The following is a 22,429-nucleotide window of genomic DNA, read 5'->3' on the forward strand; positions in this document are numbered from 1 at the left end:
TGGATTGTAAGATGTATACAAATATGTTACATAAAAGCGAAGAGAACATTAGCTGTTCCTCCTAGAGCTCATTCTACACGCAAGCTAGGAGCATCTATGGCATTCTTAGGAAACATTCCCCTAGATGACATATGCAGAGCAGCAACTTGGTCTACACCGCACACCTTCACAAAACACTACTGTGTTGATGTGCAGGCTACACAACAAGCCAGAGTGGGCCAAGCTGTATTAAAAACTTTATTTCAAACGGTTGCGACAGACACGGGTGACCACTGCTAGGGAGGTAACTGCTGTATAATCTATTCATAAATGTACCATCTGCAGCCCATATGCCTCGAACGGAATATGCTACTTACCAGTATGCATCTGTTCTTGGCATAGAGGGCTGCAGAGTGGTACATGCCCTTCCTGCCTCCCCGGAAACCTGTGTCTGTCCCAACATTATCTTATTTAGATGCACTTACATGGGCATCTCTTTCTGTATTCTATTACACTACTCCATCTAACCCTACTATGGCAAAACAATCTAAGGATGGAGCCGATGCCCATGCGCACTAACACCCAGAGGCGGAGTCATCGATCCCGTGACGACAGACTTCTCCAAGAGAAAAACAAGTGCAATCATCCGAGCCCAACACCAGATGGCGATCTATTCATAAATGTACCACTCTGCAGCCCTCTATGCCAAGAACAGATGCATACTGGTAAGTAGCATATTCCTTCTATCTATAGGATTGCAAAACTGCGTTTCTTTGAAAAAAGTGTGGAGTTGGTTTGTATGAACCCTTGAAAAACTGCAAATATACAAAAAGTGAATTACTTACCTTTTGTCTAGGAAATGTCAGTGTGATATCTAGGCATATCACACAGATTAGCAAAAGTAATCTAAGAAGTAACATGTACTGTAATCTACAAAGTAACTGAAAAGTAATTTTGATTTTTGACTTGCCTGTAAATACCCAGCTGCATTTGAACCTGCATTCAACTGTAATATATTGCATAGGTATTGCAAAGTATAATTTCAGTTACCTGCACCAGGCCTGGCTCGGTTCTAGAAATAAAATATAACTAAATAATATTTTTATACAAACACATTGGTCTGAGTTCAGTCTTTGAGTGTGTGACATCATTCCTTGCCTGAGTGTGTACGATAAATGCTTAACCACTACCCTCTTGAGAGAGCCTTACTGCTTGCCCACCTACCACAAATAGAGTAAGGCATTATACACTTTTACCTCTGCCTACCTTTGGGGTTCCACTGGACTCTGTGCACACTAAACCTTACTTTGGTATAGTATATACACATCCAGCTTCCTACACCTCCCCCCAGCCTTTTGCTGCTATCAGCAGCTGGCTCACCAGTTCTGACCCCCCTACCTCTCAGGTAGGGAAGGCGAGGTGAAGCTCACATCTCAGTCCTCACCATCTTGAAGATGGGGCACCCCTCCAACTAGGAAGAGGCTTATGCCCCCTTCCCACTGGAGGGGGTCATACTAGGGGAGTGTAGACACCCACCCATGGAAGGGGCAATCAGTGATCTATTACTTGCACAAGGCTTAACCTGCATACAAATGTCCTGTGTGGTGTAAACTGTGTTGGGAGTATTTATCATACCAAACCAGAACTGTAATCTAAAAGTACTTACCTGCATTTTTAACTGTTTCTCAACTGCAAAAGGTAATCCAAATGTTCCTGCAAATCCAGTAGTTGCTGTCTTGCTGAAAGTAACATTGTATGAAGAGTTTAACTTACCTGCTACTAAGTGAATCTTGCTTCTATGAATAAAATTAAAAAAATCAGAAGTTTGTATACAAACAGTTGATCTGGATTCAATCTTTGAGTGTGACATTTCTTGCCCGAGTGTGTATAACAAATGCTTAAGACTACACCCCTGATACGGCGGACTACTTCACCACACTACCACAAAAAATAGGAAGGTATTATATATTTTAGCCTCCCCCATACCTCTGGGGATCCACTGGAATCTGTGCACACTATACCTTACTTTGGTATAGTGTAAACCGAGCCAGCTTCCTACATGGTGACTGGATGCTCAGCCTAGGTATAGAAAGGCTAATGCTGATTGCATAGGCTTACAATCCAGTTTCCTACATCCGCTGTCTGTGATAAGGGCCTATTTTTCAGTTATGTGGTCTAGTAAGCAGTATTGCCTGCTTTATTTATTATTTAAAAAAATACACGGTTAGTGTTGTGTACAGTAAAATGGTATGCTAGCGTTTTTTAGGTCTCGCTGAGCCTGCGCATGCGCTGCTCTGCGAGACATTTAGTAAGGGCTTCAGAAAATGCTACCACTGTGGCATAGAGCTTGCGGTCACGCGCACAATGACGAGCAGAGGCGTCATATGGCTTTCCTCTCTTGTCATGGTGCACGCACATCGCACACCACTCGCCAGCATGTTTCCTTTTGCCGTCGCATGTGCACCACTCGCCTCTTTTTTGAACTTGCTGCGCGAGGCGCGCGCTTTTTTTTTTGCGGACAATGTTTGGTTCGAGGCATGTGGGCTGCTGAATTCATATCTATAGCATAGATCGCCGCCTAGTGTTGGGTCCGGATGATTGCACATTGTTGTCCTGGAAGAGTCTTCGAAGTATCACGAGATAGGTGGCTCCTCCCCTGGACTACAGTGCGCATGGGCATCAACTCCATCCTCGGATTGTTTTTTTTTCCGCCATTGGGTTCGGATGTAATTTCGTTATCTCCAGTTCGGAATCCACAAACTTTTTCGAGGCCCGAAGGCCTTTTCAAACCGTCGGTATTGTTTGCATTCGGTGCCCGGTTCTGTTCCGACTCAGTTCCCAAGTTGGATATCCAGGGAGTCGCGTGACTCTTTGGTGATCGAGGCCCAGTCGACGCAGCAAGACCCTCGACGACACGACATGGAACGGAGCCCGTTCAAGAAGTGTCCCGTGTGTGGATCGAAGTATCCCCACATCGACGTCCACACGGTGTGCAACAAGTGCCTGTCGCCGGACCACGAAGCCAGCTGTATGGCTTGTTCCAGGTTTCGTTCGAAGAAGACGATTCGGCTTCGGCGCGTGGCGCGCATGGAGGCCCGGCAGTCGGCCCCGGCACCGGTGGACATCTTCGACAGTGCAGAAGCAGACGAACACGAAGTTCAGATGCAGATTTCACCTCCGGCGGAGGACATCGACTATGAAGCGGATGTCGAAGGCCTAGACGTAGAAGAAGTCGTCGGCGAGGTAGGAGACGACCATGAGGCCTATGGGGCCATGGAAGATAGCTCAGAGGAAGAGCTATGCCCCGTTCGAACAATTACAAAGGCTCAGGTTGAGGGATCGCCACACGGCCTTACCCAAGACCTTCTACCAGGATCCACGGCCCCGCCTCCAGGCCCGGCTACGGACACTTCGGCGGAGCCGCCATTGTCGAAACCGAAAGTGAAACCTTCGGTGTCGACAACAACGAAAGTGGTTGAAACGCCATCGAAACCGAAGACGTCTGCTCCTCTGTCGAGACCCTCGTCTTCCTAGGTGTCGGGGCAACCTAAGCCGAAGAAAACTGTCGACCTGGTGAAGTCGGGCAAAGGCGTCGAGCCGAAGTTGGTCAAGGGCGTCGAGCCGGAGTCAAGCAAGGGCGTCGAGCCGGAGTCAAGCAAGGGCGTCGAGCCGAAGTCCAAGAAGGGCGTCGAGCCGACGTCCAGCAAGGGCGTCGAGCCGAAGACTGGGGCCCCGAAACCAGTTACCCAAGCCGCCGATCCGAAACAGTCGGCGCCGACGTCTGCTGTCACGGAAGGAGGGCGTAGCGCCCCTAAGAAGGATGCTCCTACGCCTCGGCCGGAAAAGCCCAAGTCATCGACACTCGAGTCTTCACATGTTAGTGGACCGAGACCGTCTGTCGGGTCAACAAAACCGTCCTCTTCCTTTACAAAGCAGGTCTCGGACTCCCTGAAACGTATCAGGGACAAGGCTTCGGCGGAAGAACCAAAGACACCTTCCGCCCCGAAGCAATCTGTCCCAACGTCAAAGTCTTCGACGCCAATCCTCTTCACGTTGCCGCCGAAAGTGGCACCGAAGGCCTTCGCACCACGGTCGGTGCCCGAAGCGCACTTGCAGGGTTCTGCGGGGTCGAAGCCTACTCACCTGGCTGGGGGCTTGAAGCATCGACCACCATTGGACATGGAGCAGTCTGAGGATTTCATCGATGCCGACACCGGGAAGCTTACGCTTTACAAGAGAGATTACGGCGACACAGCCTTTGGAGTCATACACGATTCCTCTAAAGCGCAAAAAGCCGGCTTCGGATTCACCAGTCTTGGTCGAGCCACTGGTTCCTCTGACTCCAAGAATTGCCACACCCTCACCAACTTATTCGGATGTGGAGGATGCTGGGGATGAGGACGAGGAATACAACTTTCCTGCCAACACAGATCCTGATGAACAACAGGACTCGTGGGCAGAGGCCGGAGACCATGGGGATCAGCAACCCACCCATGACCCTCAGGTCTACTCCGTCAAGACCTCTCCCACTGAGGATTCTGCAGCATTTAATGCCTTAATTGAGAGGGCGGCAAAAAACCACGACGTTGAGCTGCATGCTGACCCTGTTGAGGTGGACTTCCTCTTTGACACTTTTTCAACAGCTGAAAAGACTGTAAAGTCTCTCCCAATGCTAAAGGGGGTCCTGAAACATGCTGCAGACATTTTTAAGGAACCCACGCGGTCAAGGGTAGTCAACCCTAGAATTGAAAAAAAATACAGACCGGCACCTGGCGATCCTACCTACATCAAGGGCCAGTTGCCATTGGACTCTCTGGTCGTTTCTAATGCCCGCAAAAGGGCGAATTCGCAAACCACTGGTGAAGCTCCTCCCCCGGACAAAGAATCCAAAGTGCTGGAGGCATCAGGAAAGAGTAGCAGCTCAGGCGGCCAATATCTGGCGTATCTCTAACACGCAGGCACTCTTGGCTAGATACGACAGGGCACACTACGACACACTAGAGACCCTGTTGCAACATCTCCCAGACCAATATAAAGAGGCAGCGGAGATGCTTATCCAGGAAGGGAAGCTCATCTCCAACGCTTCCATTAAGTGTGCACTAGACGTTGCGGACACTGCAGCCAGGGCAATCAACACCAGTGTCATGTTGAGACGTCGGGCATGGCTCAGAATCTCCGGGTTTAAGCCGGAGATACAAACTACCATCCTCAACCAGCCGGTAAACCCTGACAGATTATTTGGTCCTGAGGTGGATACCACCCTGGAAAAAATAAAGAAGGATACCGAGACTGCTAAGTCCATGGGAGCTCTCCAGTCCCAACAGTTTAGAGGGAGCACTTTTCGTCGCTCAGGCAATAGGGGTGTTCCCAGAGGCCAGATGTCCCAGCAAACGCAATTCAATAAAGGTGGGGCGCAATCCTCTTACACCAAGCAAAGTAGAGGAGGTTACCGGGGCAACAGCACCAAGGGCAGAGACAGGGGTAACAACAATTCCCGTTCCTCCAACAAACAGTGACGCCCTGTCACTGCCCCCCGACCATTCCACGCCTGTCGGGGGGGGGGGGGGGGGGGGGGGGGGGACTCTAGCAGTTCCTGCCAGTCTGGAAATCCATCACCACAGATAGGTGGGTCAGGAAGCTTATCCAATTCGGTTATTGTTTGGAGCTCACATCCACTCCACCCAACATACCCCCAAAACACCGTCCTATGTCCACAGAGCATTTGCACTTATTGCAGCAGGAGGTTCTTGTCATGCTGCAAAAAGGCGCAATAGAGCTCGTGCCAGTGGAGGAAGAAGGCACAGGAGTGTACTCCCTGTACTTCTTGATCCCAAAGAAGGACGGGTCCCTCAGACCTATTCTGGACCTCAGGCCCCTAAACCAGTATATTCTCTCCGAACACTTCCACATGCTAACGCTGCAGCAAGTTCTTCCGTTGCTCAATCAGGGAGACTTCCTCGCAACCTTGGACCTCAAGGATGCTTACTTCCACATTCCACTCCATCCATCACACAGGAAATACCTCAGATTCACCATTCAAAATCGGCATTATCAATTCAAGGTCCTTCCTTTCGGAGTGACCACGGCACCCAGAGTGTTCACGAAATGTCTGGCGACAGTGGCTGCGCACCTCAGGAGACAGAACGTTCATGTCTACCCTTATCTGGACGACTGGCTGGTTCAGGCAAAGTCAGCCCAGCAGTGCGCCGCCGACATGTCCCACACCATTCACCTTCACGGTCTGGGCTTCTCACTGAACTATCAAAAGTCGCACCTTCAGCCAGCCCATGTGCGGCAGTATCTGGGCGCGACAATAGATACTCTGGCGGCCACGGCTCAGCCAAATTCAGTGAGGATCGCCAACATCCAGTCGCTAATCCAAAAGTTCAGACCGCAACACTCACTTCCAGCGAGAGTGTTCATGCAGTTGATAGGCATGATGGCCTCCTGCATCTTCATAGTCCCGTACGCGCGGTTACATATGCGTCCGCTCCAAGAATGCTTGGCGCATCAGTGGACTCAGGCTCAGGGACAGTTGAACGACCTAGTGTTGGTGACCGGTCGGGCATACAACTCTCTGCATTGGTGGAATCCACACAACCTTTGCAAGGGCCGACCGTTCCAAGAGCCTGTGCCACAGATTATCCTGACAACGGACGCATCCCTCCAGGGATGGGGAGCTCATGTACTCCACTTCACGGTGCAGGGACTATGGACGACGCAGCAAAGGAAGATGCACATCAACTACCTAGAACTGATGGCAATCTTCATGGCGCTGAGGGCATTCAAAGTACATCTGTGCAACAAGGTCGTGTTGATCCGGACGGACAACATGACGGCCATGTACTACATCCAAAAGCAGGGAGGTACACACTCTCCACAGCTGTCTCATCTGGCTCAGAGCATGTGGAAGTGGGCCATTCAGAGGAACATCTTCCTCATGGCGGAACACCTCCCGGGCAAGGACAATCAGATGGCGGACCTGCTCAGCAGGTACAGCCACCAAATGCACGAGTGGTTGATACATCCATCAGTACTCCGCCCGTACTTCCAGCAGTGGGGTCATCCAGAGATAGACCTGTTTGCCACACGGGAAAACGCAAAATGCCAAAGCTTTGCCGCCAGGTTTCCTCACCCACAGTCGCAGGGCAATGCGATATGGATGAACTGGTCAGGCAAATTTGCGTACGCTTTTCCCCCAGCGCCTCTCATACCGCTGGTGGCAAGAAAGCTAAAGCAACACTCGATGACACTCATCCTGGTTGCTCCAACGTGGGCACGCCAGCCATGGTACACCACGTTTCTAGAACTCTCCGTGGTACCGCATCAACGGCTGCACCTCACACCCAGGCTTTTGACGCAGAACCATGGCGACATTCAGCATCCAGACACGAAAAAATATTTAAGCTTGTGTGGTTTCATAAACTTCCAGAGCACCCCTTCCCTGTTAAGCTAAACTCATTACCCTCCCAAAGGAATACGTTTACACACATGCAACCTTTCACGCGGGTGAAACACACAATTTGTTAATTGCAAAAATAGTTTGGCACTTGTAAAAAAGCTACTTGCACACGTAAATTTGGCATACATACGCAAATGAATAGCTGTGTCAGGACCTCTGTTCATAAGAGGATCTGCACAACATTATTACACAGTGTTATAAAGTGTCGAGTCGCGACAACATGGCACGGTATATGACTGCAAGTAATGACTGCTGAAAACACTTCTTCTCAGTCCACCAAATTAAGTTTTCTTCAGGATCTCTCTTCTGTGACCACCACCTGGCCTTAAAATAAGCAATTACCCCAGTATTGGAACTTTCATAGATTCCCATGCTTTGTATCATTCCCCGTCGTCGGAATGGGAGTCTCAGTAACAAAAATACCATAGCTGTAGGTACAAAAGACCAAGGAAAAGGCCTAGGCCTCATTCTCTTTTGTAGCATATCACCCTCTTTGTGTAAAAGAGACCAAACTTAGGCCTCAGCCAATCAGAAGTGCCTCACCCCTTAGAACCTTCCTGAAGGAACCTCAGTGCCTCAGATTTTCTACCGCACGTTGTGCTTAGGGAGTCTCCTTTGAGCTCTGCTCAACTTCTACTCTTCAAAGGATTTACTTCAGGATTTTTTCTTCAGAATCTTTCAAATCCACTTCAGGATTGTTGGCTGCCTTCCTGGATGTCAGAAATGGAGAAGAATAAAGCCTATTTCAAGCCATGTTCCACCTGTGGCAAGAAAAGGCTTTTTGTGGAGGATAAGCACAAAGACTGCATTTATTGCCTCTATCCTGACCACCAGGCTGCGGACTGTAAGATCTGTCGCACCTTTTCGACCAAGACCCTCCGGGACCGTGAGGGTAGACTCTTGACATGGCTCCAGAAACTGAAATCCAGGAAGGAGACTGTCTCTAGTGACAGTGAGGATGCAGCGTTGATGTCTTCTTCAAGAAGGTCAGTGAAGAGGGGTAGGGGTTCCCCTTCTCCTTCTATGGAAAGATCTTCCAAGGCCTCAAAAAAGACCCCCAGTGAGTCTGAGAGCCCAGGTCCCAGCAAATCTCCTCACCGAGGTGTAAAGGAGAGGGTAGGACCTGCTACGCCTTCTAAAGGTGAGAAGACTGCCACAGCCTTCAAAAAACCTTCATCCCAGTCTTCTGAGAGGAGTTCCAAGTCCTCAACGACTAAGACGACGGCGGAAGTTCCGACGAAGACGTCGACGGCGGAAGTTCCGTCGACGAAAAAATCGAAATCACGATAGATGTCGTCGATCCCGTCGACAGGGGTTTCGTCGACTAAGGTACCGTTGACTGCGGATTTTTCACCGTCTGAGAATTTACAGTCGGCGAAGACGTCGGCGACACAGACGACGAAGGTGCCGACGACGAAGGTGTCGACGACGACAGTTACAATGTCACCGACGACGATGGTGCCGACGTGGACAATAACGACGACGGTCTCGTCGACGAGGGCGTCGACTACTTTAACAGTGCCAACGGCTGGCGTGTCGACGGTTTCATCGTCGACGACTTCGACCACCCCGATCTCGTCGACGCGTATACGACCGAACCGTCGACGATATTGTCCTCTGAAAAAAGAATTACCATTTATGTGACTCGAATCATGCCAGAGATGACTTCTCCGAGGAGTGTCTCCCCTACTGCCAACCATGCTTTTTCAGGAAGGAGTCAGAGGAGGATGACCAGGACTCGTACAGCTATGCCAATAGTCCCTCCCAACTTCTAGTCAAATGCCAGGACACTGACTCTGAGGGCTAATATGGCCACGAGGAAGTTGATCATCAGTCGGCCCAGTCACAACACCAGTCTGAGCAGGAAATGGTTACAGTGCTATCTTCTTTTCTTCAAGATCTACATAAAATGCTGCAGGACTATAAATGTAAGGCGAGTAGACCTATTCCGGTTCCGTCAACGCCTGCTACGCCTACAGGGATTTCGGCCTCATTAGTGACGCCTAATTTTCCGGCTAAAGTTTCCCCTCGGCCTCAAACGTCCTTCCATCAGGATTCCTCCGGGTTACAAGAGGCCCATGATGATTCCTCGGATGAGGATCAGCAGTCGGATCATGACTCTATTCCAAATACTGAATATGATGAATATATCATTCCAGATCCCTCATCACCAGTCCCGGATCCGGCGGATTCCCCGCTAGCAGACATTGGGGGCTTCCATCAGCTGATGGAAAGAGCTGCTGCAAGATTCAAATTAGCCATGCCTAAGGTTACTACAGATTGTTTCTTATATGATTTCAAGGAAACTTTTCGGAAATCCACTAGGTCCATTCCTATTGTGGATCATTTGTGGAAGGAGGGCCTTAAGGCTATGAAGCACCCAGCGACGGTGGTCCCTGTGCTACCGCGTCTGGATAAAAAATACAAGGCACCCGATGATGGTCCGGCGGCCTTAACGGGTCATCCAAGACAGGACTCTGTGATCTCGCAAGCAGCGCAGAGGAAATCCCGTAACCCCTCTGCTCCCTTAACAACTCCTCCGGACAAGGAAGGGCGGAGGTTGGATAATGTGGGGAAGAGATTCTTGTTGATGGCAAGTTTGCTGGTGCGAGCGGCTAATGCCCTAGCGAGCTTGGGTAGGTACGACCGCCAGCTTTGGTGTGATGTCGCCCCGTACCTTGACCAGCTGCCTCCGGAGTCTACGTCTGAGGCAAAGAAGATCTTGCAGGAGGGAGAAGCGACGTCGATGGAAATCATTGACTGTGCAATGGATATTGCGACGACGGCGTTCTGTTCCTTGGCTGGGGCGGCAGTCCTCCGTCGCCAAGGATGGCTCAAAGCTACTTGGTTTCGGCCTGAGATCCAAAACAAGGTCCTGGATCTTCCCTTTGATGGTGAGGCATTATTCGGCAAACTCATTGACGATACTCTTCAAGAAATAAAAAAGGACACGGAGACGGCCAGGTCCTTGGGGACCCTCCAATACCGAAAGTCTCCATTTAAGGGATCCAGAGGTAGAGGTGGTAACTACAGAGGATCCTTTCAACAACTACGCTATTCCACCACGGGCTCAGGTTCCCAGCAATACCGTCTGCCTTATCAACAGCGGCAGGGACAGGATTCGTCCAAGCGCCAATAGCGGCCTCCTGGCTCTTCCTACTAGACCCTCCAAGAGATCATCAGTTGGAGGCAGGGTCACCAAATACCTTCAAAACTGGTCCAGGATAACATCGGACCGTTGGGTGCTCAACATCATTCGTAAAGGGCATACCTTGGAATTCACACAAGTCCCTCCACCCAAGCCCACCGCAACCATTCCATCGAAACACCAGCGTCTTCTGCGGCTCGAGGTCCAACAGATGCTCCGGAAGGGAGCGATAGAGCCGGTCCCCTCAAACCAAAGGGGGCAAGGATTTTATTCCAGGTTCTTCCTGGTGAGGAAGACGCTAGAGAAGTGGCGCCCCATTTTAGACCTCAGGGAGCTAAACGCCTATCATCTCCCTGTCCTTCCGGATGGTCTCTCTCCACGACATCTTGAAGCTTATCAGCCCGGGGGATTTCATGGCCACGCTCGATCTCGAGGATGCGTATTTCCACGTTCCGATTCACCCAGCACACAGGTTTCTGCGATTCACAGTAGCCAAGAGCCATTTTCAGTTCAGGGTTTTACCCTTTGGACTCAGCTCAGCCCCAAGAATTTTCACAAAGGTGCTGGCGCCAGTTGCAGCTTTCCTGCGAAGGAACCATTTTCAGGTCTTCCCCTACCTGGACGACTGGTTACTGAAAGCTCCGTCCAGGGAGGCAGCGCTGGAGGCTGTTCAAGCTTGTACCAATTTGTTTCAGAATCTGGGACTCGCTCTGAACAACGAGAAGTCTTCCCTGGTCCCGTCCAGAAAGGCTCGCTTCCTGGGAGCCATCTTGGATTCAAAGCTCTCAAGAGCCTTCCCTACTCCGGAAAGGAGGGAAAAATTACAGACCTTGGCCCAGGACTTACAAACAAAAAGTTGTCTTTCAGTACGCCACTACAAGTCTCTACTGGGAGTAATTTCATTGTGTATCCCACTAATTCCCCATTGCAGACTAAGAATGCGTCCTCTGCAGGAGCAACTAGACAACCAGTGGAAACAGGGCCACGGTACATTCGAGGACAGAGTGATGGTCACTCCAAGGATGAAGGAAGCGGCCTTATGGTGGACAGATCAAGACAACTTGTCCCAAGGTCTATCCTTCGTAAGCGACCCGTCTCCACAAGTGGTAACAACGGACGCGTCACTGGAGGATTGGGGGGCAGTGATGCAAGACCTGCATGTCAGCGGTCATTGGTCGCCCCAGGAGAAACGCCTCCACATCAACCTGTTAGAGCTCAGGGCGATACGACTGGCTCTGCAAGCTTTTCTTCCTCGCCTGGAAGGTTCACAAGTGCTTATCAGGACGGACAACACCACGGCCATGCACTATGTGAACAAGGAGGGAGGAACCAGATCTCGTCCATTGTCGCAAGAAGCTCAGCAGATCTGGGAATGGGCGATCCTTCAGAGGAGATCATTGAAGGCAGAACACTTGCCAGGCGTCCTAAACGAAAACGCCGACAGACTGAGCAGGTCATCCTCAGTCAGCCACGAATGGGAATTGAATCGGAGAGTTTTGGAGGTCTTCAGCCAGTGTGGCAGACCGGAGATCGATCTTTTTGCCACTCCGACCAACAAGAAATGCCGGTCTTATGCAAGCAGGCTTCCCCATCGAGGTTCTCTGGGGAGTGCGCTTTCGATAGCATGGTCGAGGACATTTGTCTACGCTTTTCCTCCCATACCTCTGATCCCACGGCTCATCAGGAAGATCAGGGTGTAGCCGTGCAGGATGATCCTAATAGCCCCTGCTTGGCCGAGACAGTTCTGGTTCACGGAACTCCATCTGCTGTCGATAGCCCCTCCTCTTCCTTTGGAGGTTCTACCAGATCTCCTCACGATGTCCGAAGGACAGGTTTGGCACCCAGATCCGCAGTCATTACACCTGACTGCATGGCTCCTGAGCAGCGAGAGTTTATGAACCTACCCATATCAAGTTAGATTAAGGAGGTCCTTTCTCAGGCAAGGGCTCCTTCCACGAACAGGACTTACTGTCTTAAGTGGAAGAGATTTTGTTGCTGGTGCAGGAAAGAGCATTGATCCTTTCGCTTCCAAGCCTCATCAGTTCCTTCCTTATCTGCTGTCCTTGGCTAAGTCGGGACTAGCCCATTCATCGATTAAGGTCCATTTGACGGCAATATCAAGGTTCAGGAGGACTGGGTCTGGGCCCTCTTTGTGGTCTTCAAGAATTGTCAAGCAATTTCTAAAGGGCTTGTTCAGAGTCTATCCACCAGTGAGACCGCCTCCTCCGACATGGCATCTGAATCTAGTCCTTTCTCAACTCATGAAGGGCCCGTTTGAACCAATCCATCGTTCTGACATGAAATACCTTTCATGGAAATTGGCTCTCCTCCTCGCTCTCACTTCGGCTAGGCGTGTTGGAAAATTGCAGGCCTGGACTATCCAAGAACCTTTCCTTCAATTCAAGAGAAACACTGTAATCATGAGAACTAATCCGAGGTTTATGCCTAAAGTTCCCTTAGACTTCCACTTGAATGAGCCGGTCATTCTGAAGGCATTCTTTCCTCAACCGGCTACACCAGCAGAGAGAGCATTACATTCGCTAGATGTGCAACGGTGCTTGAAATTCTACTTGGAGCGTTCTAAGGGTTTTCGGAAAACCTCAGTTATTTGTTGCCTTCGGGGGTCCAAGCAAGGGCCTTCCACTATCCAAACAAGGTGTTTCAAGATGGATCACGAGTGCCATTCTGCATTGTCATACTGCTGCAGGAAAACCTCTGACTGGAAAGATTCGAGCACATTCCACGAGATCTGTGGCGTCTTCGACAGCTCTCTTCGCGGTGGTGCAGATGAAAAACATTTGCAGAGCTGCTACCTGGAGCAGCGTTCACACCTTTACCAGGCATTACTGCTTGGAGTCCTTACAACAAGATGATGCGGCAGTAGGACAGGCTGTCCTGAGGAACCTCATTCCAAAGATTGGTGCGCTTTCCTTTCTCTCCCACCTTCTGCCTTTCACCTTTTGTATCTTTGTCATGTTGCCTATTGCTATATTGTGATGATGCAAAATGTGGTTTTGTTGCTAACTGCTTGCTACTCTGATACAAAGCATGGGAATCTATGAAAGTTCCAATACTGGGGTAAGAAAACAAGTTACTTGCCTGTAACTTTGGTTCCCCAGTATTGGTAACTTTCATAGATTCCCATGCGCCCACCCACCTCCCCAAGGAAAGCTCAGCCTACAACAGATATGGTGTCTAAGTACACAACTGCTACGAAAATCTGAGGCACTGAGGTTCCTTCAGGAAGGTTCTAAGGGGTGAGGCACTTCTGATTGGCTGAGGCCTAAGTTTGTTCTCTTTTACACAAAGAGGGTGTTATGCTACAAAAGAGAATGAGGCCTAGAACTTTTCCTTGGTCTTTTGTACCTACAGCTATGGTATTTTTGTTACCGAGACTCCCATTCCGACGACGGGGAATGGTACAAAGCATGGGAATCTATGAAAGTTACCAATACTGGTGAACCAAAGTTACAGGTAAGTAACTTGTTTTCTTCTGCAGGAAGCCCAAGGTTTGCGAGTTCTTAGTTTACACCACATACTCCTATATTTAATACAACCAACTTGCTCATTCATTCTGAGGAACAGCTTCAAATGGAAATGACTCCCTCCGCTGAGTGATGTACATTCTCCATAGTTAAGTCTGAAGTTGCCTCCCTCCCAACATCTCAGCCCTTTAGCCAGTCTCTCTCCCGACAAGCATGCCACTGCGGCTGCCTGCGCCCTCCCTCCTTTCGCAATTGGCCTTCAGAGACAGTCAGCCATTAATGCTAGTCTGTCCGGTAGCTTTGATAACTGATAGGACAACCACAAAGAGCTCCACCCTGCGGAAGCTGTGCAGCTCTCAGGAATGCTGAAGGCAGAAAAAGAACAAGGGGCCAACTCATGAATTCTTTTCATATAAATTTATATTCTGTGGAGTCGGACCTGAATCTGCTTGACATGTTTCTGGGTCGGGCACCAAAATAATACTGATAATTATTTTTTGTACACTGGTATGAAATGCTAAGCAGTGGCATTATAGCACCTATTACAGACGTTCATGAAAAATAAAACCACGTTCAAGTGAGTTTTTAATCTTGTGAATCTGAAAACTATGAGAAGGCCTTAAATAATTGCTGCCGTTTCAGCAAGCAAGGGCTCAGAGCTGCAGCTAAAGGCGCAATTGCTTTTCATACAGATTTAAACAGCCCAAGATTTCACCATCCCATAACCCAATTTAGAGCCTTAAAAATCACTTAAGAATGATGCATGTATTGCTGACCACTTTTTGCTACAGTACATCCACAAACCTCGAATAACCTTGCCCAATTTCTAACAGTAGAGTCTGCGCCTAGAGCAAACGTGAAACTATGTAATTGCACATTGGTTTAATTTACAATTTTGAGGTCTGTTTGAAATTTACACCACACAGGTTCAAATCTCAGCAAAGACAGCCTTTCATCCTTCTGAAGGGGGAAGTATGATCTTCTACTACCTTGGAGAGAGTAATTTAGACCAAGAGATTTGTTCCATTCATCAATATGGACAGTTTTTATTTTAACAAAGAACAAGCATTGGCATAGCCAATAGGTCTCGCTTTTGGGACCTTTTAAGTATTTAGTTATGCAGCAAAATATCCTTGGTGCAACAACAAACTGTTGCATGGCTAAACACTTATAAGGTCCCAAAGGCAAGACTTATTGGCTATGCCAATGCTTGTTTTTACTCTTTTTACTATAAAGGTTTGTAGTGACAATTAAGTGATGCAGGTTTTTTTACTGATATTTTTTCTGCTCTATCTGATTTATATATATAAATGTAATGTATATGTCCTAACCAATCTTTTCTTCTTGCAGGCTGATCTTCTCTCTGCAAAAAAGAAAATAAAGTGTAAGTTTATATTTAATTCTATATATATATATATATGTATTTTTTTTTTAAAGACACTAATGAAGTAACTTAACATACGCACAACACAACTTGACAAAAAAACCAATTATCCAAGTAAATTAACAGAACAGGTCATCTGCTTAGTTTGCAGCCGTAACATTGGTAAAGCCCCTCCTTTATGAGGTTAATAGTTGTGGTTCTCAAAAGGTAGATGCTGTGAAACCAGACTGGGGCAAGATACTAAATTTTAAGTTGATTAGTAAAATTGTAATGAGTGTGAAATTAAGCTAAACGGCCTACTGTAGGAAGCTGGCTATTTATGTAGTGTACCCTTGGTTTACAGGGGCTTACTTAAATAATCCTAAATGCTCTTCTAGTGATAGTGTGGGCGAGCATCTTACTTGTATCAGAGGGGAATGTTGAGCATTTGTTGTACACACAGAACCAATAAATAACACACACTCAAAAAAGAAAAACAGATTTTTATATAATTTCAGACACCAAGATCACTGAGATCAGGTAAGAACCTTTGGAGAGGAATTTTTATAGAAATATAAAATAGTCAAATAACTATTTGAGGTATGAGCCTTGAACGCGATTGTTATCCTAGGAGAGAAAAATTCACTGTGTAGAAATACTTGCAAACGGGTTACAAGGTGGGTTTTCTGGAAGTAGGGGGCTCAGGTGCCAAGGTCTAAGAAACCACCATCAGTTCGATTTTACCTGCCCTAGTGTGTCCAGGTGCAGACTTGTTGGTAGGCTTGAGCACTACACGGTAAAGTCAGTGAAGAAGTCCCTGCAAAAAGAAAGGCTGCAAGTGGAGACTGAGGGACCAGTCTGGTAGAACCCAAAGGGGGTGTGGCTCAGCTCTTGAGGGTCTTTAGAGCACAAAGACACAATCGGTTCACGTGAAACCGGGTTCGAGTCGGAGGCTCTCACTTGCTTTCGTGGCTTGGAGAGGATGAGAAAACAAGACTGAGGACCTTTGAGGTCGTGATGTCCCTCGTCGGTAGGTCGGCGTTGTTGGTGTATAGACTGGACACACAACCAGCCTCAGTGCTTACAAGGGTTCCGATACCCCGTGTATTAGTGCAGCGAGGCTCCGTGAATGGTCAGTGTCTTGAGACTTGGTGAAGTGACAGGGCTGACTTCCTGTACTGTCGATGACCTCCTCCTGGCGAGTTGCTCCCTTGGTGAACCAGGCAAGTGCGGTCCGTGCCTACAGATGCAGGGAGATGGCTTCTCCACTTTAAGGGACGTGCTGCTTGGTTGGCGAAGTACTGGAGATTACTCCAAAAGACTGGGGAGGCCCTTTGTCAGGAAAGGTGGGGGGGGGGGGGGTGTTGCCAATTTCGGTGCTAGTCCATAGTTCTTGCGTTGCTGACTTCTTTTGTTCCCTAGCAGATGAATCGGAGTTCCTGGTGTCATGGGGCCTCCTACATACTGAATTTAGAGGCTTTAAGGGTAGTGCAAGGCACTAGCCATTGGCTACTAACACCTGGGGTGAGGGGGCCACACCTCCTATATGACCACTTCCTGGAGAGAGTGGGTGTTGAAAAGTGCCCTTTTTAGACAAGGTCACCCACAATTTTGCCCATTAAATGTTGCAGGTTTGACAGAAGGGCACGTGTTCTTGCTATCTAGCTCCCTACTGTACAGTTGCACCCCCCCCCCCCGGCAATATCTGTAGCACTCCTGTAAATCCCTGGTGAAAGGTACCCCTGGTACCTAAGGCATGAATAATATAGAGGATCCAGAAGGGCTGCATCATGTATTGTGCTCCATAAGGGACCCCTCACTACAGTCTTAAACTGCAATTCCAGTCTGCGTCTCATAGTGCAGACCGAAGTGAAGCCACTACAATGCACACCTCCATTGTGCCATGCCTGCAGACACTGCATGCAATATATGCAAGTCACCCCTACAGCAGGCCCTACAATCCTAAGGCAGGATGCATTATATTACATGTTACAATAGCAGGACTCCGTCTTGAACAGCCCAGTTGGGAGATCATCCTTACAGGTGACTTCAACACCAACCTATTACATCCCCACGAGGACGAAGACAAAATCTTAGCTGCCAACGAACTTTGGGCTGTCTAAACACAGGATATCCCAAATGCAAAGAGAAGGGACAAAGTGGGCCGACAGCTGCTGTGGGAGCTCGAGCAGCAAGGGATGCAGGTGCTAAATGGGAGAATAAAACAGGACAGACCTCTCAGTAGCACCTACTTCGGTCCCAGTACCAGCTCAATCCTGGATTATACCATAGTTTCCCTGCCACTACTTGGACTAATCACAAAGTTTCAAATCATATGCTCACCAGATAGCGACCATTCAGCTCAGCATATTGATTTGAAATTAAATCCCCCTAAACACCCCGAAGCCCCACTACTACCAGGGGAAACCTCAACAATAAACTTGAAACGCCTCAGGTGGACGAGCCTCACCCTACCACAAATAGCCACGAATGCAAAGATCCTACTGCAAAAGCTCACCCCCGACAATGAACTGACAGTCGAAACATGAACTGCCTTTTTTAACAAATTACCTAAGACTAATGCCAACCTCAAAATGAGGCTCAACCCAAAGAATAAGATCTACCTCAGCCAGACAACATGCTCTCTAAGAAAGCGTCTGCGACAGTCCTTGCTGAGAGCACAAGGATATAGCCCACAATCTAAGGCATGGCAGGATGTACGTCTTCTTAAGAAACTATATAAGAAACAAATCTGGATTGAGAAAAAAACGGAGGCAACCAACTTCTGGACAAAAATTTTACACAATGCAAAGAAACCCGACCCGAGAGCCTTCTGGCTGTAAGTAAACTCCTTGAATAGAACTACAAACACCACAAGTATGACCTGTATCACCGAAATGGCATGGGTACAGCATCTAATCGATACCTTCTCTATAAACCCCAGGACATCTCTGCCTTTAACAGTAATCCCAGTGCACAAAACCCAAAAGGCAGAGTCTCAGTCGACAACAGTCTTTGATCGGCCGAACACCTAGAATAATAAGCAGATGGGATCAGACCACACGCTACGAATATACGAGGAAGTAGAAATACTACAAATTATTTTTTTTTAAAAAGCAGGCAAGACAGTGCAAGACTCCCATTCCTGGGCTAGCGTCTTTAACAAACTGTTCTTGACAATAAATATTTCCAGTCGGATCCCGGAAAGCTGGAGAGGGGCGATAATCAGTCAAATATATAAAGGCGGCGATCGAAAAAATCCAGCAAATTACCGCCTGATAGCGCTCCTCGGCGCAGAAGCTAAGTACTATGCCTCCCTGCTGCTAACTGATCTTACTAAATGGTCTGATGACAACAACAAAATCCCAGTAAACCAGTCAGGGTTTCGCCGTGGCATAGGCACCATGGCAAATGTCGTAGCCATAAGCATGTTAGCCGAAAAAAGCCTGCAAAATCAACAAGCATTGCACTTATGCTTCGTGGATTTCAAGGCGGCCTTCGACCGTGTCAGCCGACAACTACTCTGGTCTAAACTAAAAGAACAGGGCCTGCCGGACGGAATCTTGAATCCAATAATGGAACTATACAGCAACACCTGGATGCAGGTCAAGATTGCTAACGGCAATCGGCTAACGCGGAAGATTAGCACGTACGAAGGCTTAAAGCAAGGCTGCGTTTTGGCCCCATATCTGTTTAATTTATTCATGGCCGATCTAACACCACGGCTAGACAGGACCAACGCACATCCCCCACGGCTAGGACTACTGCCAGTCACGCATCTCTCCTATGCTGACAATGTTGTTCTCCTTAGCCAGGCAAAGATGGGATTGCAAAGCCTTATTCAAGAGTCAGCAGAATACACCAGACAGAATCTCATGGAAATACACACCAAAAAAACAAAGGTCATGACAATAACCCACCGTCGTATAAAACCAACAAATCTCACACTCCATAATAAGAATTTGGAATCAGTGGAAAGCTATAAATACCTGGGAATATACCTGGACTGACGGTTTACCTTTTCCACGCACTTTGATGCCATTGAGAAGAAAGGAGCAGCCTTACTACACGCATTCAGCAGCCTCTCTAAGCAGCTGAACGGCCCATTGTTTACTCCCCTCCTAACAGTCATCAAAGCCAAGCTACTTCCAACAATAGCCTATGGCAGTATGGTACACTGTGGACGAAGCGCTCGGCTTTTGGATCAAATTCAAACTAGTGTATAAACGGGTATTCAGCTTACCATGTGACGCCTCACCAGCTCATGTCCGGTTGAAATTTGGCCTGCAGTCTCAAATATTGCACAAAAAATGAGGCAGTAAAATTGTGGTATAGCATCTGGCTGAACCGCGAGATAGAAATCAACCTCGCAATCTGGGAAGCCATGCAAAGTAAGCCTAGCTCCCAACATGCGAAGTATCTAAACTCCTCTCTGGAAATCACTGAATTGGCACCACTATGGCAAAAGAAGCTATCTGCGTCAATATTTAAGCAGGCAGTTAAAAAGGCAGCCAACATGCCCTCGCTGATTGACGACAAATCAATTTTGAGACAATGCTCACATGCCTGGATGACACTGCAATCTTACAAAAACCCGGCACCTGCAACCTATCTAGGTCTCGCCTTTCCACCACATCTTAAACAAAAATATTTAAACCTACGTATGGGTAAACTACCAACAAATGCCGATCAACCTGGCTGGAAGCAACCGGGTCCCAAGGAGTGTGATCTTTGTGGCGCTGCTACCCAAAACTTTATTCCCGTGATCTGCATTTGCCCCGCACTGGATAGTGATCGCCGGAGGTTACTAAAGGCAAAATTCAAAGAAAAAGGAATCCGTACATGTCGCTCTGCGATTCTACAAGTGATGGACTCAGTAGACCCACAATTTATTTGTCGAATGATCAAATATGTCATTAATTTAAAAAAAATAAAAAATGTTTGTAACGAGTTAATACCACCCTGAATGTTTAGGATTCTTAAAACTATCTTTTATTAGTGAATTACTTTTTTTTAAACTCAATAGCATCATTGTCGTTTACAATTTCACTCAACTGTTGTTTTTAACACTGGCATAATAATGTATATTTCTAAATATTTTTTTTTAAACAAGATTGCATTTCACATTGTAACGGTTTTTATTAACTACACAATAAAATAATTATAATTACATGTGAAGAGATATCTGCATGAGAAGATATGCCCCTGTAATGTTCAAGTCGGTTCTTGGACATTGCCACTAAACAGGGAGGCCATCTTTGATTGTATTTACTGGTGTGAGAAAGTGCCTCTTTTGACATAGTTAGTCCCCCGCTTTTATTCTGGCTATTGACGTGGTTTCGATTGAAGTGCATAGAGCCCCTGCCAATCTGGTCCGCTGTGCCAGTGCTCCTTTCCTAAAAACTATTCTTCAATTGGCCCCTTCAGGCCCCTGTAAGTTCCTAATAAAGGTACCTGGCTACTAAGGGCATGGGGACTGAAGAAGGTCCCCTAGGCAATCCTCACGCAGGCCATGTAGACTGCCACTGCAGCATTCCTGGCCTGGTGCAGACAAAAATAACTAAGTCGACATGGCATGCTACTGGTACGCCATGCCAGCTAGCACTGCACAAACATAGGCAGGCCCTACCAGTCCTAAGGCAGGGTGCACTATATCCCAGATATGCCCCTACAGTATTTGGGTCTATTCCTTAATATTATAAGTGCCAGTGAAGCCATACAGTACATGGCCTGGAAACTCAAACTCGTGTTTCATAGCACCGTAATGGCTTCACTGAGCATAGGAGTGTTTGGTATCAAACTACTCCTCAGAATAAACCACCCTGATGCCAGTGTGGGATCTATTGTACCTTACTCGGAGGGGCTGGGTGGAGAGCCTCTGCTCTCTAGGACAAGAAACCGTTCACATACTGGGCATGTCACTCCTCCTCCCCCCAGGATGGGCCAGTGTTTGACAGGGAAGCTTCAAAGGCCTACCGCCTTTGTAATGTTTGAGCAGTAAAACTGGCGGGAAAGGCTAGGAGGAGTGACCACCTTTGCCAACTCCACCCCTCAGGTGGAGAAGGGAAAGTTAAGCACACTATTCAGTCCCCTCTATCTTGAGATGAGGAGACTCCTCCAATCCGGGCTAGGTCTGTGCCCCTTCCAGAGGAGGGTGTAATGTTAGTTGGTGGAGTCACCCTAATTAAGGTGCCCATTGGCCCTGTTTGCTACTTTCCTAAAACGCTCCCTGAATTTAGTATTTAGGAGGCTACCCCAAACCTAGAAGCTAGATTCCTGCAACCTACGAAGAATACACCATGCAGCAAAGCCTGAAGACTAACTTTGCCCCGCCAGATTTAAAGATTCTGCAAAGAAGTCAACACCCGTCCTGTAGCCAGCTACTTCCAGAATCCTGAGGAAGTCTGCCTACTCTTCAACAAAGACCAGATCTCCCAAGGGGTTGCAGACCTGTCCTGAAGAACCCAACTCCAAGGACTTCGGATCCTGCAGAAACAGCAGCTCCTGCTCACTGTGCACCCGACGCCCACGGCCCAAGTCTGCGTGGCTCACCTGTGTCGAAGTCTCTCCAGTTATGCTGATCTCGAATCAAACATTGACTGACCTCTCCTGAACTCCATGACGACGACGCCTGCAGACTAAATCCAGACTAAATCCAGAGGCGCCCCCTGGCCGCAACCGGCTCCGGTAAGAATACTCAAGGCACCCCTGCACCGAAGCCCCTGGGCCATGGTGAGCTGAACCACCAGTGCCCCTATGACCCCTTACATCTGCAGTTGTCTGTTTCCCTCCTGCAACCTCCTGTGCGACACCTGCTGCCGGTTTGTCGAAAGAAGAATCTCCTTTGACAGGCATTGGGCGACCAAAGCGAATATTGCACCCGGCCGCCCCAGTGCCGATGGTGTATGTTTGGTGCTGCTTTATCCCCCCCTCCTCCACCCACATGCTGGTCTTAACCCTAAAGCTTGGCCCCTACAACAGATCTACTTACC

The 22,429-nt window shown here is 48.2% G+C and overlaps 1 protein-coding gene across 1 annotated transcript in view; it reads left to right on the forward strand.

The window, feature by feature from the left end:
• Positions 1-22,429, forward strand: part of LOC144829022 (uncharacterized) — a 384,583-nt gene that overhangs the window by 137,139 nt on the left and 225,015 nt on the right. The window contains exon 8 of the mRNA XM_078687737.1: positions 15,425-15,458. Coding sequence (XP_078543863.1) covers positions 15,425-15,458 — 34 coding nt within the window. The remainder of the gene's footprint in view (positions 1-15,424; positions 15,459-22,429) is intronic.

This window comes from Lissotriton helveticus, chromosome 4_1, assembly GCF_964261635.1.
Source record: "Lissotriton helveticus chromosome 4_1, aLisHel1.1, whole genome shotgun sequence".
Lineage (NCBI taxonomy): Eukaryota > Metazoa > Chordata > Amphibia > Caudata > Salamandridae > Lissotriton > Lissotriton helveticus.